General features: G+C 40.7%; 2 protein-coding genes across 3 annotated transcripts in view; both read right to left on the bottom strand.

Annotated features, from left to right (window-relative positions):
• Window positions 1-6,550, bottom strand: part of ptgfrnb (prostaglandin F2 receptor inhibitor b) — a 91,671-nt gene extending 85,121 nt beyond the window's left edge. The window contains exon 1 of one of the 2 annotated variants that reach the window (XR_014872183.1): window positions 6,151-6,550. Coding sequence is in view for 1 of the 2 variants with exons in the window: in XM_085149991.1 (XP_085006117.1) it covers window positions 6,151-6,196 (46 nt within the window). In the remaining variant the exon portion in view is untranslated. The remainder of the gene's footprint in view (window positions 1-6,150) is intronic. The other variant, XM_085149991.1, reaches the window with a different exon arrangement.
• Window positions 6,551-10,017: 3,467 nt separating this feature from the next.
• On the bottom strand, window positions 10,018-19,670 carry LOC146492188 (immunoglobulin superfamily member 8-like). The gene is made up of 7 exons (XM_085149994.1): window positions 19,380-19,670; window positions 16,679-16,791; window positions 16,057-16,315; window positions 13,617-14,024; window positions 12,941-13,038; window positions 12,325-12,366; window positions 10,018-12,158 (listed from the first exon to the last, which is right to left on the bottom strand). Exons 1-7 carry the CDS (start codon window positions 19,423-19,425, stop codon window positions 12,108-12,110), a joined length of 1,017 nt encoding a protein of 338 aa, XP_085006120.1. The 5' UTR covers window positions 19,426-19,670; the 3' UTR covers window positions 10,018-12,107.
• Between the last annotated feature and the right edge of the window lie 8,102 nt (window positions 19,671-27,772).

Raw genomic sequence — 27,772 nt, 5'->3', positions numbered from 1 at the left:
GCACAATCCTATTGAGTGTTGTTCTTCTTCTCTACAGATGGTGAAAACACCATGAAAAACATCGTGTACTAGGGCTGGGCCTTATCATACCTTTCACGGTAATACCGGTGTAATTTTGGGCAACGATAGGAAAATGAAATATGGCGATAGAATATGGGTAAAACGCGCATGCGCAGTGCCTTTGTTTACATACGCACATGGCGGCGACGCAGAATGAGAAGAGCGAAAGCGGATCGTGAATGGAAACGGATGAACCAGAACTGGTTTGTAAAAATGCTGCAACTTCAGTGGTGTGGGACTGGTTTAGCTTTCGTCCGTCAGATACACAACAAAGCACTATTTTTGGTAGAGCATGCTAGCGGGCCGTCGTTATTACCGTGTTGTTTGGAAAATACGGCGCACTTAAAATCAAACCTTTGATTTTTCTGAAAATTGACAGAGCCCCTTATAATCCCATGTGCCTTATGTATGAATTCTAGTTGTGTTTACCGACCTCGAAACGATTTTATGTACACGGCGCTCAAAAATCTGTCAAATGTTTTAGCACGACTTTGCTAAGCTACGAACCCGCACCGCTTGATGGATTGTCGGAGCATTATGGCTATCGTAGGCGGAGCCTCGCGGAGTGATACGTACCGTGCTTCAACATAATATAACCGTATTGTGTGTGTATAACCTCTTTTTAAGTTTTGTGGATATTATACATGGTTATGCTGAGGATATGTCGGCCAATTTCCACTGGAAATGCCTTTTGGTTAAACTGTCAGCGAGGAATTTGCACTGTTACGTTTTTATATAACTTTAATGTACATAAAAACAGCTGCTTGTTTAAGTGAAAATACATTGATGTTTTTTTTGCATTAATAAAGTTGTGGAGTTGTAAAGTATTTTGTCTAGTGTCATTTATATCGTCAGTTATATCATTATCGCAAATTTTCAAATGTATATCGTGATAAATATTTTTGGTCATATCGTCCTGCCCTATCGTGTACCATACAGGTAAGAACATCCCAGGAAGTTAGTGCTGTTCATCAGAAGAGTCCAGACTGAAGAAGTCACTTTGATGACTGATGAAACATTTCTCCCACTAGAAACGCTTCGTCCAGATGCAGAGAATCAATTTAAGGCCATTAAAAATACCAATAAAATACAATTTATGAGACCTTATGTAGGAAAAGTTCTTCAATCCCTGTTGCACTCATTACAGCTGATAAGGGTGTTTCAGTGCGCTGAACTGAGTCCTGTAGGCATCATCAGTAGGCGCCCGCTTTCACTTACTACCAAGCTCAGTATTCAGTTATCCTCCATTGTAACCACTGATAAACCAGAAGCTATCTAAATTACAAAGGAGACAGCTAGCCTTTCTGTGTGCTTTGTAAAACGTGATTTATAATCAGGATCTTTTCTTAATCTTAACCGAGGCAGTTTGACGCTTTCGCCTACTGAAACTAAAGTGAACAGGATGTGGAAAGCAAATCAAACAAAACCTAAAACAGGGGTTTCAAACCCCCATGACGTCTCCCATCTAGTGTTATTCTCCGACTCTTGTTTGGTTTAATCTGAAGAACTTAGCCTATTATCTCCATTCAGAAAGACACAATGACAACCAATGAGGAGTGTCTATACCTGCTGACTAAACAGTACAGGAAACATATTGGACTGATAATGAGGAACGGCAATTCAATAGGCTAAGGTTTGCAACGGGTGTCTGTTTAATATACCGTTTTATTCTTAAACTCAGGTTTACTGAAGCCAGGTTCCAATTAGCTGCTTTTACCATCCGTTCTGTCAGCAACTGTACTATGAGAACAGCTGCACTGCAAAGTGTGTCTGTGCATTGAATTTTCTTGTCATGGCCTTTCAATCGGAGGATTTCCACTCTGTTCGAAGCCAGATTAATAAAAATAAGGAGAACAACCACGCAGATCATCAAACAGTTTGGGAAATACTCTAATTATTAGTTCTGTATAGACTTCATAGAAAAGGTCTCAGAAATTATTAAGTTTCAGCCGTCATCAGGACCCACCTGGTCAGACTGTTGTTTGGCAACATATATTGTAATTTCAAAAGCAACCCCAAGTTTAATTTGGTATTTTTTAGGTCTATATACACCAATCAACACATCACCAAAAGCTCTATACTGAGAGGTCTGCAAGCAAAGGAGGATTTTTACAGCAAAAGTCATGTCTTCTATCTTTAAACCCTTAAACCTATAAATGGATCAGGAAAAAAAAACACAGTACTTCAAGAAAAAGCCCTGTGCTTGCATGAGCCATCAATACTTGTGAGAGGTTCAATTCTTATGTTTTGGCAGTTGGCCTGGTGATGTGAGTGCATGTGTGAGCCTGCTGAGTGTGGGCTTTTTTCTGCTTTGCAAGTAACATGGAAGTAAGAAGCATATGAAAGCTACTGTTCCAGTTCACTGTCTGTCTACAGTGGGCTACAGTTTAATCTGTCTCCATCTTCACATCAGACATGCATGCTTGACAGGTTGGTCTCAAATGACAATGTGATGCTAACAGTGAACATCCACTACAAGGAGCACCTGAGGCTCACTGAGGTTTTCTGCACCACCAAGGCGAAGCCAGCAGCAAGCACATCTCCTCCACATGCCATTTAAATTACTTCCTTAGCTAATGCTAATGCTAAGTTACGATCACGTGATGCAATCAAAAACTTTGCTTCCCTTTTAATTTTAAGGTACATTAACACAAAAGGGTCAAACAGCATGAGGGCCATTAATCACCAAGAGGAAAAACGTTGACATTTATATTTAAATGTTCAAACTTAGTTTCCAGCCTGTATGACTTTTGGTCTCTTGTGAAAATAAAAGATTGGAACCAGCGGAGCCCGAAAATTCCCACAAGGTCTGATAATCAAATACGATTTTGTAAAAAAAGGGATGTCTGGATATTTTTATGTCACTGTGTTGGAATGAGCGAGCACATCTGGATCACCATCTGGACGCTCAGTTGGCTGGTTATGTTGAGGTGATGCTGACTGTCAATCTTATCAGCAAAAGCCCTGAAACCCGTCTCTTCTGTCTTATAGCTGATGTTTTATTTCTGCTTCATTAGAGGCAGTTATGCTATTGCTAACAGACAGGCGGCAAGAGTCAGCCATTAACAATTTAAGCTTGTACCCCTTATTTGCCCTCGTTTGATTTTTCTGCTTCCAGCTGAGTTTTCTTATCTGAAAAAGAAAAAAGAAAAAAAAACCTTCCTATATAAAATAAGGCATCAGACTGTGACACCATGTCTCTAATTTCCTTTTTTCCCTTGTAATTCATGACTATGCGTCGAAACATTGCAATGAGTCACCACAAACAGCACTGGTTTGGGGGCCCTGAGTCATGATCAGGTTCAACAGTTTCTTCCAATAAAAGATAATTGCAAAAGCTTTGATGGGATTATTTAACCGTGCTATATTAATAAGTACGATAGATAATCTAAATCTATAGTTTGGGCAGTACTATAATAGATACTGCCTGGTATTATAGGTGTTCTGCTCATTTCAGACTTCTGATTCACCACAGCTTTCAGAAAATCCCATGATTTATATAGACGAACGCTATAAAAAACAAACTGGTTGGTTTTCAGTGAGCTTCACCATAAACATTTCTGTTGGCCTGACCTGAGAGTCATTAAATAAGCATAAAGGTCACCAAACTGGGGCTGAAAATCTTCTGCATGATAAAAACAAAATACATAAAACATGATCAATTATCTGGCAGAACTGCACGGTAACAACAGCATTTAGGGTACATTATACAATCATGAGAAAAAGCTTTTTCAAAGAGACTCTTTGCTATGAACAAAATAAGATCCCATGAATTAGTAGCTTTTAGAAAATAATAACTTAAAGTACTGGTTTTCATTAAGGAGAAAGTTTGGCACAGTCTTTTTTTTCTTTGTTTTCTTACAATGTTGCTTCAGGTCATTGCGGTTTTTTGGGTACTTCTTTATGCACAGCTCTCTAAGGTCCCTCATGGCATTTCAGTGTAGTTAGTCTGGAGTTTAACTGGGCCACTGCAACACCTTGATTCTTTTCCAGCCATTCTGTTGTAGATTTGCTGCTGTGCTCTGGATCATTTGCTGTTGACTGATGGTCTCAAATTTAAGTCTAGAAGACTTTGGTATACAGAGAAATCCATGGGCAACTCAATGACTGCAATGTGCCCGGGGCCGTGGCTGCAAACAATCCCAAATCATCGTGCTGACAGTTGGTATGGGGTGTTTGGCTTTTCAACAAACGTGTTGTGTATTATGTTTGAGAAGTCTTGCAGTTCGCTCAGATTAAACTTTGCAAACCTAAGCTGTTCTGTCCTTTTTACAGAGAAGGCTTTCTCCCACCAACTTTTCCAAACAAGCCATACTTGGCTAATCAAATTCACTTGACTAGCAGCACCTAACTGCTACATAACATTCCCCAATTCTTTGGGAAGCAGTAAGGGTCTACTTAGTTTTGTGACATGTGACAACTCTCTTTTGCACATGTATGCAGTGCTTCTTTGATTTTAATGTGTGATCTCTGACTGAATGCTCTCTTAAAGTAATACATCATCTTAAAAAGAAAATAAAACTCAAAGCACATCTTTGCAAACTCTGAGGTTGAGTTTGCAAAGATCGAGGAGATTGAGGAACTCATCCCCAGCTCCAGGATGAAACACTGGAGCTGGATTCATCCAGCATCAGGGTTAAGACTTTCTAAACTTTCATCGATGACTGTTAATTAAACACTAACAGTTGGATCAGTTGTCCCGTTACCCTAGATTTAATTTTGATGGATTTGCACTTAAGAGGCTTCCTCCTCTCTATGGGTATGGCTGTACATGGGACATTTGGGAAACCTAAGATGGGACCAGGCTCTGTAGGGACTACCTGAGGTCACACAGCAAGTGATCTTTAAGCCCTGCAACCAGAAACAGATCAATAATCTGTAATGTGATGTTGTTTTACCTGAAGCCTGACAGTATTTTGCATATTATAGTCGCTTTCTCCTTGTGTGGAGTCAGAATACACACAGCATGAGTGCTGGCAGCATCTGATCATCTTACACTGCACTAATTTAAGCCAAGTCCCCAACTCTCTCTCACACACACATATACTGGAGAAACCCTGTGGCAGTCACGGTTATGCTCATAAACATATGGCAACTGCAGTATCCAGGTATGCCAGTGAACAGGCCCTGGTTTGTCCCTGTGGAGAAAACCAGCCTAACACCGGCTTGGTCTGGCTTGGCACTTTGGCTCAGACCAGTCTGATGTGATTATAATAATACAGCTCATCATTATGGCCGGGCCGTGACTTCTCAGCAGGCTAATGGGACCATGTCAACTCATGTTGGCTAATTGGTCTTAATGGGAGCACAGTTTGCTAGGCTAATGAGAGGCTGAACAGGACAGAAACAGAGACAGAAGAACACCCGAAACTTGAATTTTTTCCTTATTTGTCCTTTTTCCCCCCCTAAGCTCTACCTTTAAATAGAATACTTTATTCTATTTAAATGTAATTTAAAAAAAAAATACACACTAAATAAATTATCACTGGTGGAAATGACTACAAAACGTTCGCTTAACACACCTGTATGAGAAGGTTGACACTGAAAAAAAATGTTTTTATGGAGGAAGTAGGTGCAAATTTTTTACCGTGACGAACTCCATTTAAAAACAATACATTTTTACGTAACTCTATCAGTCACACCCAGCCGCGTCTCAGATAACTACTCGGTCCTTTATTTTCAATCTTTTGGATTGACTTTTCGATTCGGCTTAACCCAATACACCAACTGACACTTTTGTTTCACTGAAATTTCAACTTTTTAAGGAGGCTAGCTTGCTGCCCTCGCAAACTTATTCCATCCAAATCCACAGCACTAGCAGCGGGAGCCAGTTGCAAAGTTACAAATCCATTAAAAATAAGTGATAGTTGATGGGTTGGCTGTATGCCGAATTATATAGGTGGTGTTAAATATGCGGAAAATGGTTAAAATTATGTTTTAAAATGGATGTTCGCTGATAGACAACCGAAATATATTAAATTGTCAGATTTCAAAACGGAGTACAACACTGGCTTCTCGCGACCAGAGAATGCCGACATCTATCGGAGTTAATTGGCCATCAATATAGTCAAGCAAAGAAATGTCTCTTACCGAGCATCAAAAGCCCGAAAGCGAACGCGAAAAGACACTTATCCATGTTCCCTCCTCTCTTATTCCACTCTTATCCTTTTTCCTTAATTTCCCCCCGCTTTCTTTGTCCCGCGTTGGGGGTAAGACCAGTCCTCTCCCGCCGCTGTCGGGCAATCCAATAAAACTCTCAGATGTGTGCAGTCAGTCCGCACCGCACACCGGGCGGAGCCGCTAGGCAAAACGGATGCACACACCACGGTTTCTGATCCAGCGAGCCGAAAGTCCGGGTCCGGGGGGAGAGCGTTTACATGACACTTACACTGAACCGGTGTAATGTGTGTCTCTGTGTGTGGGAACTGGGACGAGCTACATAGCGAGGGGGGTGAGGCTGATAGAGGTGAGAGAGAGAGAGAGAGAGTGGCCGGAAGTTAGGTGACGGTCTGGAGGAGGGGTGGAGGGAAACAGGGAGGTCCCAGGTGGAGAGAGAGATTCCCACATCATTCTTGCTGTGCCACAAGTTTTAATGGCGAAGATCGCAGTCTGTTACACGTCGGGCACAGTCCAGTGGTGATATGATGGATTTCTCCATCACAGAGCTTCAATTACAGCAAATAAATCTCCAGCGATTATCCTTTAATATCGACCTACCAGCCCAGGCTAATGCAGCAGCTCCTTGTGTATAATAATTGATACATTTGATTGATTTCTCTCTACAGTAATGTTGCTTTCATGATGTGTTGAAATTGATACTTTGATACCCAGGATGCTTTATGACAATAATAATAATAATAATAATAATAATAATAATAATAATAATAATAATAATAAAGCTTATTTGGAAAATTACTATAAACATTTGAAAATCGGCAGTGATAAAGGGCCAGTAAATTAGGAGTACAGAGAAAGGTCGGGGTGGGGGGGCACCTAGGAATTTATGGCACAGGCCACAGGAGAAGCGTAAAAGGAAGGTGGGGCTGAGACTTCTACTGTTAACATGATTCCTCAGGTCTTCTAAAGGCAATCTATTGTTATTTTTACTATTATATAAGCAATATAGTCATTATAGTCGGTTCCATGCACAAACCTCATATATTTGGAGGCTAAAAGAATCCGCAAAAATCTATGTACTTCCCTTCCAATACGCCTGCCGCCTTGTTTGCATGCTAACATTTCTCCCATTTTCATTTTGCCTGCGGCCTGCCCTTTCACCAGCGCTGACACATCCCAGTTGTCAGTTACAGTCCTGTGGCCAAGCCCATGCTGTGTGCTTACACAAAGCCACTGGGCAGGGCAAAGTTCACAGCTCAGTCAGCCTCTCCACTAGCAAGGAGACAGAGAAAGAAGCAGGGGGCCAAGAGGAGGTGAGGACTTTGGTTTTGCAACCTTGGGGTCAAAGGTTAAGAGTTCGTAGGTCATCTGCGTTGGTGCTTTCTAATTTTAAAGTGTGCATCTGCAGCCTGCTACTGTATGTGGTCCAACACCGGAGACTCTGTTGTCGCACAACATCTGTTCAATCTGACACATACGCACACACGCAGGTTGATGTTATTGCACCACTACTATCAGTTATTAACTAGGTCATGGAGTCTTGGCACCACCTCTCGTTTCACTGACTGTTATTCTGACCAGCAACCTCAGTTATGATTCGTTTTAGACCGTATGAAGTCACTCATTCAGAAAATATGGAGCTAGAACACCACCTTCTGGTCACGGAGAGGAACACTGATAGAAACACATACAGAGAGACGAAAACAGGGAAACATAACTGGAAAATAAAACCAAATCCAGGGACTGTAGATGATCTGAAGGTGAAGGTTTTACCCTGCTAGGATATTATCAGGTACCACAGTTAACCACAGTTAATGGCCACCCATGACATCCCAGCCAGTACCCTTACTGTTATGTGTTTCCCTGTGAAAGAATGTGTGCGTATTTCACTGAAACACACTCCTGTACACACCCACTGCCACATGACTTGCCTCAGAGCTGGTTATGGTGGACGCTTGCATGTCTGCGGGTAGATATTGTCTTAAGAATGCAGTGTGGACACTTTACAGGGTGGGGGAGAGGGTACACTGTTCCTCTTACCTATCACAGGGCTAACACAGAGTGAAAGGCAGCCAGCCACGCCCACATTCACACAGCTTTAAATCACCCACTGATACATGTGTTTGTATCTGTATAGAGGCCACCCAGGTGCAGGGAGAAGGCTCCAGCTGGCTCATGGATTCAAACCCAGGATCTTCTTGCTGTGAGGCGACGGTGCAGACCAGCAGAGCTCCATGCCACCTGCACAAAGAGGTCAAATTCAAGTGTGGCATGAGAGCTCATAGACGTGACAGCTGATCTCACTGGAACAAAGTCTCTCTTGTTTTTCTGTTGTTTTTCACTTTGAACAGTGTCTTCAGCGTGCGAGGCAGGCTGTGTACACAGCAGCTGATCCCCTGTGCACTCGTTTGGTCTTACAGAGTATTACAGAACTCCAAGTATATTCTGGGGCTTTTTTCTGCTTACATTCTGTTACACACCAAAGCTCAGTGTGTACATGCTAACAAATGTCATGCGTAAGGCTTCTCCAACACTGGAGAGCACATTGTTTTTGATCCAGGATTGTTTACATGGATTTCTACCAGCTAGCTGCCTTCATGCATCTAGCTGACTTTTTTTTTTTTTTTTTGCTTTTCATTGGAAGAGTGACAACGTGTCCCCTCCTGGAACATTTTGGGAATTGTAGCTAAATCCTTCCAGCCAAACAGACCCCAAAGAATAAAAGAGTATCTCCTAAATGTAGGGGTTAAGGCAGGGCTGTCAAACATTAGGCCCACGGGCCAGAATTGGCCTGGCAAAGACTCCAATCTGGCCACTGGATCGCCTTTGAAAATGTGAAGGAGCTCAGAAATTTTGGACTTTTAACCATATTTTTTCATTTTACAGGTTTTCCTGCTAATATATCCCTCCACTGTGAACATTGAAACATCTAAGTATTTAAGAAAGATTTAATTGTATTTATTTTATACAATCTAAGCCCCCAAACAGTCCTGCTGACACTTTTTTCATTTATTGCAACAACATTTCTTGCATGTGGAAAAAAGTAAGACGTGCTTTTAAAACTGCACTTCTTTTTCTTAGATGAAATATCTCAGAGATTTAAATGTGCAGTTAAACTTGGTCTGACCCTCTTAAATGTTGTCATTAAAAAAAGTTTATTAATGGTAATTAATGGTGTATTCCTTAAACAAACAAATAAATTATTAGCTGTTGATTATGAGCTACAGAAGAATCTAAATCATCCTCCCTCCCTCGCTCTGACAGGAAGAAAACAAAAAAACAAAACAATTTCCTGTAACAGAGTTTTTCTATTAAACTACACCTTCCTAGTACCAGGATGGACCTTCTGTGTAAACTGTAGCCTCAGTTTCCTGCTCTTTGAAAGCGGCGGCACCCGGTGTGGTTTTCTGTTGATGTACGTGGTGAACCTGCTTCAAGGAGATGGGCTACAATGAATCTAAATAATACCTACATGAAAAACACACACACACACACACACACACACACACACACACACACACACACACACACACAGGCACACTTGATATGTTTCCAGTTTTAAAGACAAGTCCACTTTGTTTTAGACACATTTTGTTCTTCTTCACGGTTTAAGCAGTTTTACAAATACTGAATATCCAACCCCCCAAATTGAGAAACAAACAAAAACATTCACTAATATGTGTTGTATTTAATCTCACAGATAGAATAATTGTGATAAATCGTTTAATCTTTAATTACTTTAACTGTGGTTTTTTAAATTTTCCGTAACAGTTTTTAAATAATTTCACACCTTAAAAAATAATCTTTATTTCATTCTAAAGATAACCTTTTATTTCTTTTATTTAAAGACCATTAAAGAAACTCATTCAAAGGTAGATGCAGATATTCCTTTAAATCACTTAATCAAGCAACGATTCCCATATTCATATCTACCCTTCATATAATTCCTTATATTTCCCATATTCATAATTCCTTATATCAAGATAAAATTGAGTAGCTTTTTTTCCCCCTGATGTATTTCACCTTAAATTCATTAGGTGGCAGAAATGTCCAAAATCTGCTTCTGTTTGCTGATCTGCAAAACAGACTGAGTTTTATAATCACAGATTTCATATCTGGAAACAAAAAAACCCAAAAACAATAACAAAGACTCAGTTTTACAGATAATAATAATGAAGCAAACATTCATACAGGAACAAATTAACTTGATTAAAGCACCATCTAACATGACAGGTCAAAGAACTTTGAGAAGTGTAAACAAACAAATTATAAAAAACAATATAAAAACTTAAAGCTGCAGCATTTGTTTTCAAAATGTTAAAAGCTGCAAAAAATTCATGCTCAAAATGTTGAATATGAAATAAATTAATCATTAAAAAATTAATTATATAAAATAAAGTAAAAGAAACAACTTTTAAACTGTTTAAAGAGTTTTTAATCATTGCTAATGTCCTTATTTTTACTTACAGTTATAAAATGCGTATAGCATTTAAATTTTTTTTTTTAATGTTTGTTATTCTGCCTCCAAAAGTTCCATAAAGTCATCAAATTTATTCACATGCCGTGTTCATTTACTAAATCTTGCTCCTCTGCAGGTTTAAGAAATTTCACACAGATTTGAAAGATGTTTCTCAAATTGGACAAACTTTGGATATTAAATATTAAAAACAGATAAAACTGCAGACTCTGTGTTGGGGCTGCGTGTCTGCCTGTCTCTGACCCTTAAGCCCCCTCAACAAAGTCAAAGTCAGCCCCTCTCAGCTGAATTCCACAAGTCAAATTCATTCCTACAATTCGGTAATGAAAAACTAAACACCCACGTCGCTGATAAATTATTGATCTGCGAGCTCACAAGTGATTAAAAGTGTGTTCAGGTATAATTAAAAAACACTTTATATGAAACATGAAACCGAAACAGTTCATCTTCTGGTATACAAAGCATTTAATGACTGTTACTGTGTCCAGAACTAATGATAACATCTTAAAAATTAAACATTTCAGACAGTTTAAATTTAACAAAAGAAACATGAGAACCAGAAAAATCTCATTGAAATTTTTACTTTTGAAAATTGAACACAAATGATTTGCAGGTTATTAAAAAGTGGCCAATTAACCTTCTCTCAGTCAGCTAATCAATTCATTAATTACTGACTAACTGCAGCTTTGATGAGTACACAAACTATTGATTAGAAATAAAATATATTTTTTAACATGTAATATTTACGTATAATTATCGTTGTTAATATTCTGGAATAGTTTCAGCTTCTCGTAAATGTTATATTTGACAAATACATAAATCTTACTCATGTTATCATTGATACTTAAAGCCCTAAATCCACTTACGGATACATTCAATTATAAAGTATAAAATGACAGACGTGATTGGGAGAGGATAATTTAATATGTTATAGTGTGTGCTTTGTAGGATCAATAAAGAATTTATCTATGAATCTATCTGAATTAGGGTTACAGTCACTCCAATACTAACCTGGAAACAGATGTTGCATTATAGGGATCCTTTATGATAGTTCTGTTAATATGGTTTCTTACTGTGTAATCATTAGAGTTGCTTAAAAAATCAGTTCTGTGTTTTTTGTGTTTCTTTCAACCTTTGATAAACTGAGAGCTCCTTCAATTCTTCATCACAATCTTAACTAATCCACAGAGTTAAGACCCAAGGAACCAAAAAACCTTAAGAGAACCTGAAAACTGGTAAAAGTCCTCTTAATAATATCCCTGCTGCAGGATGGTACATCACAATAAAGGCGGTACTGAAACATAAAGCTCACTTCTTTGGAATTAAAAAAAAAACAGAGCAACAAAGACACATAATTAAGAATTTTGTTGTGATATTTCATCCTGTTACTTCAATACTTCAATCACATCAGGTTGTACAAGAACAGCAAACCTACTCTTCTTCCTTTGGGGTCTCATGGTCTTGTCTGCAGGGACAAATTAGCAGTATCCAGAGCTTCCAGTTCCTGAACACAAGAACACATTTCAGTCTACACCATTATCCTCATTAACAGTTACTTACAGATTAGTTGTAGAGTACACATATTTACTCCGAAGATCTGTGAGCACAGGCAGTAACAAACAAGCTACAGCAAACACACAGATTACTGCTTGGGTTTCATTGTGACTTACTCTGTGGACGTCCTGGTTTGTCTTTACTTTGTTGCTGAAGAACTACAGAAAAATGTGAAATATGTTTAGTCAAAAACAGTTTAGCTGTTTACTGGAGTGTTACTGTGACCAACAACATCTCTCTGTCGATGCAAGTTTCAAGTCAAGTCAGCTCATAGGATTAAAAGTAAAACCACACTGAACAAGTCAAAGCCAAAAGTCCCGATTCAGAGACAACTCAACGCTAAAAACAAGCAAAACCGGAATCAACCATTAAAAATATTGGGTGGCACACCAACAGAATTTACAGCTTTAATATGCTGTCAGATACAGTTTACTAGAAAAATATGGCAAAAAAAGAGAGAGAAAAATAACATAAATAAGTTCATGCTTCAACTCATTGTAGGGAGTCTTCCTCTTTATTGTGCTCAAGTTTATTAGATTTATTACCAACATAGTCTTGTCAGACTAATGGGGGACAACAAATTATGGGGGAAGAGGAAGTTAAATAAATATGTGGTAAAATGTTGCGTAGGTTTGGAAGTGATCAATAACACCCAGTCTGACTGTCTTTCCTCCTTTAAATACCAGAATTCACTCAGAATCCTTTCAGCACTAAAGGAGAAACAGGACCCACCTCCTCTCTGATGAACATACTGGTGATGATGAGACAATAAAGGCTCAGGAAGCTGCTCACGATGTAACACGGTGTGGAGTCGTGTAAGATTACCGGCTCTGTGGAGGTCAGAGTCAATGGTTAAACAAAGCACAAGCATGAGCAAAATCTGAAGAAATGTTAAAGGGAGACTGGTGTATATGACTTTTTCCTGCTGTATATTATTACTGCTGAAATAAATTAATTGGGTCTGGGGCATGACTGACCTTGTGACCATCTCAAATTGCAGGGAAAAAAAACCAAACATAACAAAAATGCAAAATTCCAGGTCCAAGTGTCAAAAAATAAAGACTGAAGTGTTTCGAAACACTGAGAATTACCTGAAAAAATACTCGAGCTAGGTCCTAGCTATGGTAAAGTAAATCCGTTGGGCAACTTTCTTTGCCTTTAGACAATAATTCTGATGGCAAAAGAACCAAACAGGACAGGTGAAAAAAAGCCCCCAAAACATTATCATAATTCATTCAAGCAGGTCGTGTATAATTGTGATGAAGCTTATTTCCAATATATAGTAATTGTAATATTACCAGTATTGATATAATTTGGTAGAATTGGTCTGAAAATGTTAATTCAAACAGAAAAGCAGCAATGGTGCCTTTAATGGTGGAACCAGTGCTTCATACATGTGTCCTCTTACTTGTAGGAGTAACTGCAACGGTTCCCATTATTTTGGTACTCTCCACGATTTTTATCCAATTTCTTCCTCTTTCATATGTCCACTCCATCCCTTTGCATTCATAACTTCCTTCATCGGACGTCGTCATTTTCGAAATCACCAGTTCAAACACTCCATTCCTGCCAGGGACCAATCGGATGCCTCCTTCTGCATAACGCTGGGCAAACCTGGACCCCGTGACCACATCCCCCTGAGGACCAAACGTCAGAATCTCCTCTGACGTCGTCCCCTTCTTCACCGACCAGGTGACAGACAGGTAGGTGGGGTGGATGAGCTCCCGGGTGACGTTGCAGGAGAGAGTTAGGTCACTTCCCTCAACGATGACAGGGGGCGGGATCTTAGGGGAGACCTTGAGCGTGTTAGGAATGACTGACGGGAAAACAAAACAAAAAAACATTTTCACACACAAACAATGTTATAAAAAGAAAAAAAACTAGTAGTAAAAATATTGACTTTATAAAGTAGCACGTGCCAAGATAGCCTCTACAGCAGGGTTGTAGTCAATTTTCCCAAGGGGCCTTGTGAGGGACCCTCTGAAGTCTAACATCCACAACTTTAGGATTTCATTTTTTAATTTTGTGTTTCAAAAAAGCCTTCCTGGAGGCGTTCCAGGCAATGGTGGAGGCATCCTGGTGGCCGGCTGAGGAATAGGTTTTCTGGCTGCTCCCGCTGTTGTCGGATGAAGCCCAGGTGGCTTCATCCAGCGCGGGCGTCCTTTCTGGACCAGTCCCGGCCCCACAAAGGAGGCCCTCAGGCCTGCCACCACCTGTCTGCCCCGTGGCTGCAGAGCAGAGGTAGTTCACACCCACTAACCCCTTCACCTCTTGGTTTTCTTCAGATCATGGCCGCTACGGACACCACACCCAACATACTGGGGGCAGCCCTCCCCCGGTTCAGGAAAGACGTGCCAAGTACCGGTAAGGTGGCAACGGGGTACAAACCAGGCTCTGGTAGATTCGGGCTGTATGCAAACCCTGGTCCACCAAACCCTGGTTTGCACAGGGGCATTGCTGGAGGCAGAGTGACGGTGAAGTGTGTGCATGGGGACATTCACAAATATCCCTTAGATATAAGGGGAAAATGCATAGACTGAAGACTGCGGTTAGTTCACGCCTGACGCACGCCAGATTGGACCGGGTTCAGTAGATTAATAGGGCATGTGTCCGGGTGCATTGACGGCCGGGTCTGCCCTGCGCTAAGCGGTGATACGGGATCATCCGACATCAGCTCTGGGAAGGAGAAGGAGAAAGCCCCGGAATTCACTCCACAGAAGATTTTCTACTGGAGCTGTCTTGTGCTGACACCCTACACTCAGCCTTCGACCAGGTGAGAAGAATTGATGGTCAGATGGTGCACTCTGAAGCAGCGCTGACATTTCTGCATTTTGTATCGATTAGGGACAGATTGCATCGAGTGAGATGCGACACTCGCACAGAGGAGGAACACATCCAGTTGTTGGTGCCTTGAAGCCGCCGGGAAATGATTTTCCAGGTGGTTCATTACAACCCAATGGCCGGTCACATTGGGTATGACAAAACTAGATTGAATAATGGCTCAATTTTATTGGCCGGGCAGATGTGCACCAATAGCGCTCGCCCTGCCCAGAGTGTCAGTTGGTTAACCAGCCAGTCATACAAAAAGGGCCTTTGTGCCCTTTACCATTAATGGATGTCCCATTTGAGCACATGGGCCTGGACCTTATCGGTCACTGGAGTGCACGTGGATATTGCTTTGTATTAGTTCTGGTGGATTATGCAACCAGATACCTGCACCATTTGTGCTAAATCACAACAACATTTGCTTTATAATGCAAAGTAAAGACCCAGCAGTATAAGGGCTCTAACAGATGATCCCTTATGAATAGTAATGATGTGAAGCAAAAACTCTCTTAATAGGAGGAAACTTCGGGTAGAACCAGGCTCAGGGAGCGGCCGCCATCTGCAGCCACCGGTTGAGGCTGAGGGGAAACCCCCTTTGTGAGCATTAAGTCAGTTTCTATAGGGACAGCTCAAACGCTTGACAATGCTTTTATACTGTGTATAAACTGGAAGCTATCTCCTCAGTTTTAACTTGATTTTACATGGTTTGAGTGTTACAAGGTAAAGTACATCATTGCACAGCAGAGGTTTGTACTATGGCTCAAAAATCCAGTCAGTTCTTCAAATAATATTGGTATATGATACTTTACAGTAACATTTTTTGTTTTTTATTATTATGTGCAAATAGAAATAATTGATGGTTTCCAAAGACAGCTAGCATGCTTAGATATGTACTGTATGAGTGCCTGGATTTAAAGGTTTTTACTTTTTTGATCAGACATTTGTTAAATTTAACATTTGTTCAGGATTTAAACCTCTTTATTAACAGGTCAGAATGGTTAAATATACACACGCTTTCATACCAGTGAGTTGGACCTGAGCCATATAATTTCCTCTGATGACGTAGTCGGTGCTCGGTGTTTGACACTCGTAGAAGCCAGCATCCGTCAACTTCACCTCAGCAATCTTCAGCTCCGCCTCGTTGTCATGGAAACGTACCACCGATATGTCGCCGGACGCCACGCGCTTGCTGTAAGTCTGGTCAGAGTAGCGAGAGTCGAAAGAGGAGATTATCTTTGTCTTCTGCCCTTTAGCGTCCTTTAACATATTCCACTCAAAATCCTGCAGGAAAAGAGAGGAACAAAGACGATGTGAGTGTGATATTAGGGCAAACTTTTAGCAACATTCAGACTTGAAGCAGAGGAGCATATGTTTTCTAAAAAAAACAAAACAATAATAATAATAATAATAATAAAAATGTATGTGAGGGACCAAAGTCTCACACATGACATTCTTGACTTCTATAACTGAAAATAAGCTCACAACAAATCCACTATTAGTTCATTTTTGAGGCACGTTCGACAATGTAGACAATGTTCAACAGTTTGAGGAAGAAATAAAATAATAATAATTCACTAACTATATTTAGTGAATTCACTAACTAAGACTGGTGTGTGTGTGTGTGTGTGTGTGTTGGGGAATGACCTGCTCACTAGGTCCTGTGTATTCTTTGACATCACATCTGATGGAGACTGGCTGGCCCTCCACCCGGATTAATGGACCAGGAGGCACCGTCACCACACGGGCCGAGCACCCACCTTGAAGGACACAGAAAACATTTTAAAAGATTAAAAGTCTATAACAGAAAAAATGATGTGTGGAGGCTGAGTTGGACTCTGAAACCTCTAAGATGAAAGAAAATCCTTCTGTATATGAAGCAAAAATAGGATTTACATGAAGAATACGCTGTATTTATATACATTTGCCCCTCAGTACAACAGACTATTGAGGTCATATTGACGTTTGCTGGGCCTGTAGCAGCTTGAATAAGGTAATGACATGTTTGACAATGACACTGATGTTCAATGTTTTAATCATGGACAGTCAGGTGTACTGAAAGCCACACTGGCTGACTTGAAGCCCAGCTTGGTCAGTGTGTGACCACACCTGGCATCCAGACCAGCATGAGGAGGAGCAGCCAGGCTGTTGTGGTTCTTCCACATTTTTCCACAACAAAAGAGACACCAAACAAGGCTCAATAGCAGAAATAGCTGTTTTGGCACTGGCACAATAAACAGGCCTTTGTCTCACGCGCCACCTTGCTGAGGTAACACTTGAAGCAGGTGAGGTGCTGGGTGAAATGCGTCCTCCAGGATGCTTTACTGTGGCAGTGAGACCTGTAGAGCTCCTCTAAGAAGAGGAGAGCACTGTGCTGATGACTTTCTGGGCTCATCCTGTGCAGGCAAATCTCCTCATCAGCCAGGGTTTTTAGTTTGGCAGTGGCGATGGCGTTCGTGGAGTGCTTGATGTAGGAGACCAGTGTACTCATCCAGGTTTCCCCAGAATAAAAAATACTCTTACATCTACAGACTTTATGTAACAGGTTTCAGAAATTGCAAACTTGCTTTAATACAAATTTTACTTGCTGTCAAATCTTGTTTTTTTTGTTGTTTTTTTTAAATTATTTGTTGTTTGTGGTTGTATTTTGCTGTTTTTTATATTTTTAATTTATTAGAATCTATTTTAATCTGATGTTTTATTGATGTCTTTTTCTCTTTGTGCGTGACCTTGGGTTTTAGAAAGGTGCCCTCAAATAAAACGTATTATTATTATTATTAATATTAGAAATTATTAAGCTTTAGCAGTCAGCAATTGAGAGGTCTACAAACGAGGAAGCATTTTTACAGAGCAAGAAGATATCTTCTATTTTTAAACTTAAACCAGTAATCTGGCCACAACGTCAAGAAAAAGCACGATGTGCAGCCTGCTGAATGTTTTCTGTTTCATAAGTGACAAAACTTCATAAAAGCCACAGTTTGTTTCACTTCACCGTCTGTCAGCAGTAGTCTACAGTTTAAGCTGTCTTTATCTTCACATTAGGGATGGTTGACATGTTACTATCATGTGACCAACCACCAACATCTTTCCGATTTAATTCAACGTATTTTAAAACACAATTTGAAAGTGAAGAAAATTCACACATTTGCAATACCAGGTCAAAGAACTCAGATGCAGCTCCAACAGTCCACTCAGGGTTTCTGAACTTCACCTTCAACAGATGTTTTAAGTGTCCACTTGTTTGTAATTGATGGATTTGCAACAACGAACGAACACAAATCCCAAAATTGCAGCACCTTTTTTTTAAAAGGTGCTGACAAAAATATCAAAACAGAAACCGTTAAAAAGGAAAAAAGTGCAGACGCTTTATGGCTCATTACAGGATAGGAAAATGAAAGTCTGGTGGTCACAGTAAAAGGGGAAGTACATTAAAGAGACTTCCTCCTCTCCCAGAGTACTAATGTGATGTGTAATGGGACAGTTCCTATAGAGCATATATTCAGGTATACCAGTGAACAGGTCCTGGTTTGTCCCTGTGGAGAAAACCAGGAAACCAGGAATCTGGCCGAGCCTGATCATAATAACACAGCTCATCTTTATGGCCGGGCCATCACTTCTCAGCAGGCTAATGGGACCATGTCAACTCATGTTGGCTAACTGGTCTTAGTGGGAGTACAGTTCACTCGGGCTAATGAGAGGCTGAACAGGACAGAGACTGAGAGACATTTATTTTCAATCTCTTTGATTGACTTTTCAATTCGGCTTAATCCAACATACCAACCAAAACCTCTGTTTCACTCAAAAATCACCTTTTTTTAAAAAGCATTTTTTCAGTCGGTGACACTCACAAACTTCTTCCATTCAGATTCACAGCATTAGCACAGGCAGTTGAAAAGTTACAAATCAGTTGGATGTTAAATGCACTATTATTTGTTTAAATAAATTTTTTTAAAAAGTCCACCCACAGACAAAAATGAAATATTAAATTGGCAGACTTCAAAACGGGGATTAATATTTGGCTTCTTGTCAAACGATCGCCTGCCCAACACTGTTGCAGTTATTTACCAAAAATGACTGTGAGTACTTAAACTGTTTAGCACTTGTTTAGCTACAATAGCAAAATGAACTGATAAAGATGTATCAGAGCAGGTAAATAATGCGCAGTGATAACGATAGTTGCAAAAGATAGCACTTATTTTTTATAAAAGATCTTCCTAAATCCCGTTGACTATAAACATAACATAAAAAATATTTTCAAAATACATCACTTTTTCTTTTCTTCCTTTTTTTTTAAATAAAAGGGCACCAGCAGAGTTAATTAGCCACCAAGCAAAGAAATGTCTCTTACTGAGCATGAAAATCCCAAAAGTGAGTGCAGTGACATAGTTTTCCATTTTCCTTCCACTTTTTTCCTTGTCCCTTGATTTCCACGTGTTTTCTCTGGAGGTAAGACCGGTCCTCTCTCGCCACTGACACTTAACCTCTGTATGTGAGTGCAGGAAATGCGTGACAGCATGACAGAGGAGAGAGAGTCTGTGAGTGAGAGAGAGACAGAGACTGAGCCTAAGATTGTGGTCAACCACCACACAGATGCTTGGGGCCCAGACTAGTGCCAGCAGGTGTCTGAGAGCAGAGACCTGGCCTCCCTGAAAGGACCCCACTCGTGCCTCTTACAGTTCAAGTGGCATTCATAGTTCTGTTTAAGTTAATGGCAGCTAGGAACAAGAATGAAAATTGAAAAGCAGAAAGAAAGAAGAAAAAAGAGGAAGAGGAAAAAACCTAAATGCTGCCAGTTTATTCTTAACTTTAGGTGACAGATTTCAGTGAGGAACCTTCCACCAGTTTAACACGAGCTTAATTAACTCAGAGCGGCCAGCTCTGTGTCCAGCTCTGGTGGCTGTAACATGACCGAGAGGCGTGCACAGCTTCCTTGGTGGTGTCACAATACTCAACTCAACTCAACTGTTGCACAGGGTAGGTTTTTGGGGTGTGTATAGGAAGGGGTGAGGGGGTAATATGGTGAAATCCTGTCCTGGTACAATACCACCATACACCCACAGCTCGCCATGCGTGCCTGATACACAGGGGCGGATCTAGAAGGGTGGCATGGGGTGGCAAGTGCCACCCTAAAATGATCTCTTGCCACCCCAAGTGCCACCATAGTTTTGCATATGACAGTGTTGTTTATTAAAATAAGATAGCATTAGCACTTTGAGCGTAGTTACAGTCAACAGTGAATATAAATGCTAAAACTGAATATATTGCATAGTGTTCCCCCCTCCACCATTAACAAATGGTTCAGCCCATATCACAGACCATCTTTTTTCTAGTTTTCAGTAGCAAGATGCTTATGATTGTGCCACAGCACATTTTGAACACCACCATGGGGATTTCAGATTTCACACAGGTGGTTGGTCGTTGCACTCTGGAAATGGAATAAAGGTGAGTGTTATTAACCCTCGGGGGTCCACGGACTCGCTGCACCTCCAAATCACATGACTGATGTAAGCTGACATAGCAACAAGCTGCAGCCAGGCTGAGTCTTTCAGCCCGCGTTGAAAGATTGGACTTCAACACAGATCTTTGTTCATGACAGTGCAGATTTCTGACATTTTGTGTAATTTAAGCATGGAACAATTAGATTTTTTTTCTAACAAAAAACAGTGAAACTTAAGTTAGATTTGTGTATGTAGATGTGTAGCTTTCTGGATTTTATACTTATTGGGCTACATATTTATTTATTATACAGGCTATACAGTACATAAAGTTACATGTTTTATGTAACTAAAGTGTTTAATTATGTGGGCTACAGAAAATAATTAAGTTATAGATGATATTTATATGAAAAACGTGTATACTTATTGCATTTGAATGTGTGTTTGTGAAAAAAAAGGCTTTGATTTTGCCACCCCATGTGATTTCTTTGCCACCCTAAGAAAATTTCTCTAGATCCGCCCCTGCTGATACACCTTCATGCATACAGGGCAGCACATCCAGACACTGTCCCCTGGCACAAAGACCTGTCTTGGTGCCTACTGGCTACTTTGTTCTTTCATTACCCTACTTCATTCATCACCTGCAGGCTCAGGTGAAAGTTTCAAAACTACAATGTTTAAAATATGAAATCTGTACTGAGATGTTGCCTAATAAGCACCTCACCTGGACAGCGCACAGCATTGTCTGGTTGTTGTAGATTGCCTCGATGGGTGGTGTCTTGTTGTTTAGCCCGCAATACTTTGGCAGCCTGGGTGGTGTTTTGGACGTTGCTGCAGGCTGCCCTGAACTGGGGATGTGGGCCAGTAGAGGTGGGTTTGTTTTACTTTTATTTTTTTATTTTGGAAGGTGACGATACACTATGGATTTGTTGTATTCAGCAAAATTATCCTCCTCTCCACAAGTGAGCCATAGAGCCAGGATGGGCTGACAATCTCGAACCATCACTGGCTGCTTCATCTGCTTCAGTTTTCCAGACGACAAACGTTCTGCTCAGTGGCTCTTTCTAGTTCTTGGGCTAATCTTAAATCCCACTTTTGACACTAGTGTGGCAAGCTCACATCAAAGTGTTAAAATTTGCAATTCTTCTGATCAAAGACCGCTCAGCCTCAGAAATGCAGCTTTATTAGTGTTAACACACGCACACAAACAGGAAATAGTGGCCCCGGCGGTCAGCAATTGTCACGGCAGTCTCAGACATTATGCATTTTAGAGCTCACATACTCATAAATATGGAGCTAGATTGCCATCTTGTGGCCAATAAGAGGAACGATGATATAAATGCACAAAACACAGGGTAGGATAACAGAAGGGAAACACCGAAGAGACTAAAAATAACCAAAAAACACCAAACTGGAGGTTGGCATATAACTAACACCAAACAGGAACCAACAACTTAGATGCTGAAGCAGTCGCTTCAGCATCTTCAGCAGCTTTTCTAGTAGTAATTTCTTGAGAGCTCCATTCATCCATCAATCCATCTTCTTCTATTTATCCAATTCAGGTCATGGTTGGGCTTTAGCCCGTCCGGGCTGTTACAGGGTGAGAGGCGGGACCTTCAATAAATACGTGATTAAATCTTATAGGCATATGAGACTAAAACTTCATAATGAGCAAGTTATATTTTTGTGTGCAGCAGGTTTGCATTGTGTGACATCGCTTTCCTGTAATCTGTTCATGGTGCAGGTGTGAAAGTTGCAATTGCACTATTCGAGCATGCAACACTAAAAAAGAGGAGTCAGTGTAAATGGAGTTAGTTTTTATAAGTGGCAGATACATTTAGATACAACTTCTCAGCTCAGCAGTGCGGTTTGTCACACATTGTGTTTAGGATGCTGAATGCAGGCTTGCTGCAGTTTCTGGAGAGACAAAAACATTAACATTAGACTGAACGTTAGACTATAACCAGATCAACAATGCAGTCAAATATGTTATATTTTAATGAAACCTTTCCAACTCTCGCTAAGTAAACAGAATAAATCACCTGTGGTCTCATGCAACAGTCTTTATATACTCTGTTATTTCTGCTGGTGTTCTGTCTGGTTTCAGCATCCTTTTTTTGACCTACAGCAGACCTTTTAGCCATTTTTAGCAAATTATGACACACATACTGTGTCACTTCACACCACATTTTCTCCTGTTTCCATCACATTCACCAAAATTTACAGTGTAACTTTGACTCTGTGCCTTTTTGGTATCTTGTGACTTTCACTGTACATATCATTGGACACAGCCATAGCCAGTCAAAATGTGGACATTGCCTCAAGATGTGGGACAGAAAAATATCCTGTGTAGTCCTACTTAAAGAGGGACATCTGGTCTCCAGCTGCAGGGTTAACATACAGAGCCAGACAACCATCCACACTCACATTCACAACTATGGCTAATTTAGAATTGTCAGTTAACTTAATGCATGCGTCTGGAGAAGATCGGTGTGCACACACAGGCACAGGTCACATGGTAACTTCACAAACTGAGGAAAGGGCCAACCCACAGGTTCAAACCCACAGCCCTCTTGCTGTGAGGTGAGAGGGCTTATTTTACTAGCTGACTGACCCACACAAATGTATTTCTATGATCTTATCATATCCACGTTCATACATGTTAAAGTCTCCATCCTGTGACCTTCACTTATCTTTATCCAAGGTGTGAATTGTTGAGCTTGAATGTTGCACCTGGTGGTTTTCACTTGAAGAATGACAAACTATTTGTGGGAATGAGTCACATGCAAGAAGTCACTTGTTTACCTTTGTTTACAAAAAGTGTAACTAGGGGAACTCCATAGGTATTATTTTACACTACACTGCATCCTGCAGGTTTTAGATCTCACCCTGGGTCAACACACCTGAATCAAGTGATTAGTTCATTACCAGGCCTCTGGAGAACTTCAAGACATGTTGGCTGTATCCCAATTCAAGGTCTGCAGCCTTGAAGTACGCAGCCTCAACGATCCTCAAGGGCTGCGTACTTAAAGACTGCTAAGGCCGGAAGTGCGAGGCTTGTGAAATGATACTGACAGCTGGAAACGTTTCATACAGCTTCGTTTGACAGAAATGAAGGAGAAAATCTTTTGTTCATTTGTTTGTTTGTTTCTACATGAGCTTTGATCATTCTCTGATTAAGCTCAGCTATTGAACGCCGTATATTTTAAAGTAAAGGCTTTAAAACCAAGTTAGTACAAACGTCACTTATGTCACATAACTTTGCAGATATGTGGCCAACAGTAATGTTTTAATGTTCTTCGTTATTAAACATTTGCACATAAATAAGTGACATAATATTCAGTACTTAGTTTACTAAGTTACTCTTTGGGCGCCCCTCATCCGCCGTTTTGTTTTTCGGCAAAATTATCCACACCCACCGCCGCGCTATGCATTCTGGGATATGTTGGGCCACGAAGTCTACACCGCCACGTCCTTAAAATTCAGGGAAATTAAGGACGCATTTGAGGGCCACATTTCGAGCAGCCTTCGAATTGGGACAGCCTTTGTCGCGTCACTGTGACGTAATCGGCCTTAAAATGCGGCCTTTAAGGCTGCAGACCCTGAATTGGGATACAGCCGTTGAGGAGCTAATTTAGCCATTTAAATCAGCTGTGTTGGATTAAGGACATCTAAAACCTGCAGGACACTGGCTCTCGAGGCCTGGAGTTGCTCACCCCTGCTCTATATGATTTCTTCTACACAACTTATGTTTTTTTAAACTGCATACATGAACATGACAACACCCAGAAAGAAAGCAAAAACCAGTGCTTAAAGTAACGTCTTATTCCTCTCACACAGCTAGCTTAAAGAGCTCAGTGAAACAGGCGTAGGCTAAGAAGGAAAGAGCAAACTGATATTTCCATCCAGAACTGCTAGCTCATTTAAAAGTGAGGAACAATCCTGTGAACATTTCGGTTAAACGATGGGCGGCGAAGACAGAACGCAAGATGCCAAAGATGAAGAAGGCGATGAAAGGAAGTGAGAAAAAGGAAGAGGGGTGGTTTAAGAAAGGAAACCAAAATAGTGAATTGCAATTGTGTAATCTGTCAAAGTGCTGCTTGTTATGTTAACTTCACAATCTTTCTGCTGTGTAAATGCAAGACACACACGACACACACTCTCACACACCGTGCTCTGGGTTTCATGTTTATTACTTTTCAATGTACAATGTAAATTTCCCAGGCATCGCTCCAGCAGCGTGCCAGCTGCTCACAATATTGCTCCTCTTTGGTCCCGACATCTCTCCAGCTTCTCCTGGTGCTGCCCCTTCAACCCTCTGCAGCTGAGCCACAACACACACCTCCCTGCCACACTGCTCCTCGACAGTGACTCCAAAAGTAGCACGAAGGAATGAACAACCACTCTTCTATAAAATATTCCCTCATTTGGTGTTTTGGACATGATGACGGACAGTGCTGGGTACAATCTGAGATCCATGAAAGCCAGAAAACACAACACATCAGTAAATCCTGCAGTAATGTCCTATAGTCTGTCATCTTGAGTGAGACCAGTCCCAGAACCTTAACAACCTCAACCACTTGTAGCAGATGGCCGCCCCTCCCTCAGGTTTCATCCTGTTAAAAGGAAGTTTTTCCTTCCCACTCTCGCCAAGTGGGGATCGTCTGATTCTCTTTACCTCGCAATATAAAGCACCTGCAGGCAACTGTTGTTTTTATTTGAGAATATATAAATAAAACTGAAATGAATCGAAGATGATCACTTATCACTGTATTCAAACCATGCGAGTAAAACAAAGCTCACAAAAAAATAGACGATCTCCTTCACTGTTAGGTTCAGTTTTTATTGTGTTACTGATCTATTCATTTTCATCACCATCATAACCCAGTCAGTCCATGCTGCTGATGCTTTTCAGTCAGAGAAACAAACAATATCACCACACCATAGATTAATAACAGCGATGCATATCTTGCTAATATAGCCACTGTGATATCAGTTTGCTGCAACTAATGTGGTTTTGACAACACTGGGCCAGAGCTGCACGGAGCCACTGTGACCTGAAGCTAAAATCGAAAAATTAAATCTAGATGCACAATGAGAATCTCTCGTGCTTTGCAACATGGTGTGTTATTCTGCTGGAAGCCACCATCACAGGATGGGTAGACCATTGTCAACATTTCTCCAGTATTATATTATCCAATCTGGGGGAGTCTGTGTGAACTGTAGCCTCAGTTTCCTGTTGTTAGCTGACAGGAGTGGCACCTGGTGTGATCTTCTGCTGCTGTAGTCCAACTGCTTCAAGGTTTGAGATGCTGTTCTGCAGACTTTGGATGTAATCAGTGTTGGCCAAGTTACTTGAAAAAAGTAAGTTACTAATTACTGATGACTGCTCCACAGTGTTGGGGAGTAACGGAGTACATGTACCGCCGTTACGTATTTAAAATACAAAATATGAGTAACTGTATTCCGTTACAGTTACCGTTTAAAAAGGTGGTATTTAGAATACAGTTACTTTGTTGAAATAAATGGATTACACGGCGGTACTTCCCTGTTTCATATTGTGGCGGGTCAGGACTGTTTGGGTTTTGTTTGACAGCTACGTTCTGTTGTTCCAGGCGGCAGCGTTACGGTTGCCATGGTTACAGGGTGACGCTCTCTCTCTGCGTGTTTCCTGGGTGAGAGAGCGCCTGTTGTTGTTGTTGTGCTAAGCTAATAGGCAGAATGCTACAGGTATAGCTCTAAAGAATGTAGCATCATGGGCAGTGTAGTCCGTGCTGCAGGGAGAATGGACTGTCATACCCGTTATGTGTCTGTGAGTGAGGGAGGGAGAAAAAGGAAAAGTACGAGCTGTCATCGAGCAAAAACGGGAGCTGGAAGCATGTAAATATAATAATAACCACTGCAGCCAAGAAGAGTGCCTGACGAGCCCAGCTGTAAGTAAGCTATTAAGACTCGACTGTACACCGTGTTCGTGTTTTCCTCCAAAAACAATAAGTTCTGTTGGAGCAGCCTTTCAACGCCTCTCTCTGTCTCTGCTAGCAAAGTTGACCCAGACAACAAAGTAAAGCTAGTTTTCAGCTACGAGCCGACACAGAACCCACCGTATTAGCCAGAGGTCCGTTTACTACGGTTCGGAGCCGCGGACCTTCAGTAACAGTAATAAATCACAGCAATAGTACATTCATGTAGTTGTAAACAGCATGATAATATATTAAGTAATCCAAAGTATTCAGAATACGTTACTCTCATAGAGTAACGTAACGGAATACGTTACAGAATACATTTTGGGGCATGTATTCTGTATTCTGTAATGGAATACATTTTAAAAGTAACCTTCCCAACACTGCTGCTCCAAGAAAGTAATCCCATTACTTTACCGATTACTTATTTTCAAAGGTAATTAGTTACTTCATTACTTAGTTGCTTAGTTACTTTTAACTCTGGCATCAACAAGGAATTTTTATCCAGTGAATTGCAGCTCACTGTATATTTTCTCTTTTTCAGTCTTTTCTGTGTAAACCTTAGAGACGGCTGTGTGGAAACATCTCAGTAGATCAGCAGATTCTGAAATAGTCAGACCAGCTCATCTGCCGCCAACAACCATGGCATGTTCAAAGTCACTTAAATGTCCTTTTTTGCCCTTTCTGACGCTCAGTTTGAACCTCAGCAGGTTTGTCTCATTGAGCTGGTGCCATATGATTAACAGACTGGATATCTGTGTTAATGAGCAGCTGAAGGGATGTGTCTAGGAATTTGGCCTGTTTGTGTTAACAAATAATACTGAACTAAAACTTGGATCTTTTGAACATAGACTGTATAATTATTATCAAAATGCAAAGCTATCAAAATGCCTCCTCTTTTCAGTTTTGCACCATATAGATCACACCACAGTGCAGCAGGCATTGCATTTCTCACAGCAGCTCTAGATGTCTCTAGATATGACACGAGGAAAATATGTAGAGATGCACTGGAAGGTGTGAAAATAAGCGAACAGCAGCACTGTGTGGGTGTGCCCATCATTCAGTCATTGTTGTTCGCACACAATGAAGCCTGATAAGGCAGACAATAAACTAAAACATTTACAGTAACATAATATCACTTTAGTGAAGAAAGAACAGAATCTGACACTAAATTTGGCAATTTTCTGTTGCTATAAACTGACAAGTACAGGAAATCGTCCACCACACACACACACACACACACACACACACACACACACACACACACACAATAAGCCTGCATGCAGAAAGCCACAAACACATTTTCAGCAAAAAGACAGGATATATGAATCACACAAACACGACAA

The sequence above is a fragment of the Neolamprologus multifasciatus genome, chromosome 23 (genome assembly GCF_963576455.1).
Source record: "Neolamprologus multifasciatus chromosome 23, fNeoMul1.2, whole genome shotgun sequence".
Classification (NCBI taxonomy): domain Eukaryota; kingdom Metazoa; phylum Chordata; class Actinopteri; order Cichliformes; family Cichlidae; genus Neolamprologus; species Neolamprologus multifasciatus.
Note: the sequence above shows the minus strand (reverse complement) of the source record. Positions and strands in the feature narration are given on the sequence as shown.

Excerpts from the sequence above, each read along its gene's own strand:
- LOC146492188 (XM_085149994.1), bottom strand. The coding sequence starts at position 19,425 with ATGGAAAACTATGTCACTGCACTCACTTTTGGGATTTTCATGCTCA. Across the intron at positions 13,039-13,616 it reads CGTTGCAGTTACTCCTACAA|AGCCGGTAATCTTACACGAC; the intron begins GTAAGAGGACAC and ends TGACCTCCACAG. Across the intron at positions 12,159-12,324 it reads CAAACCAGGACGTCCACAGA|GAACTGGAAGCTCTGGATAC; the intron begins GTAAGTCACAAT and ends TCTTGTGTTCAG.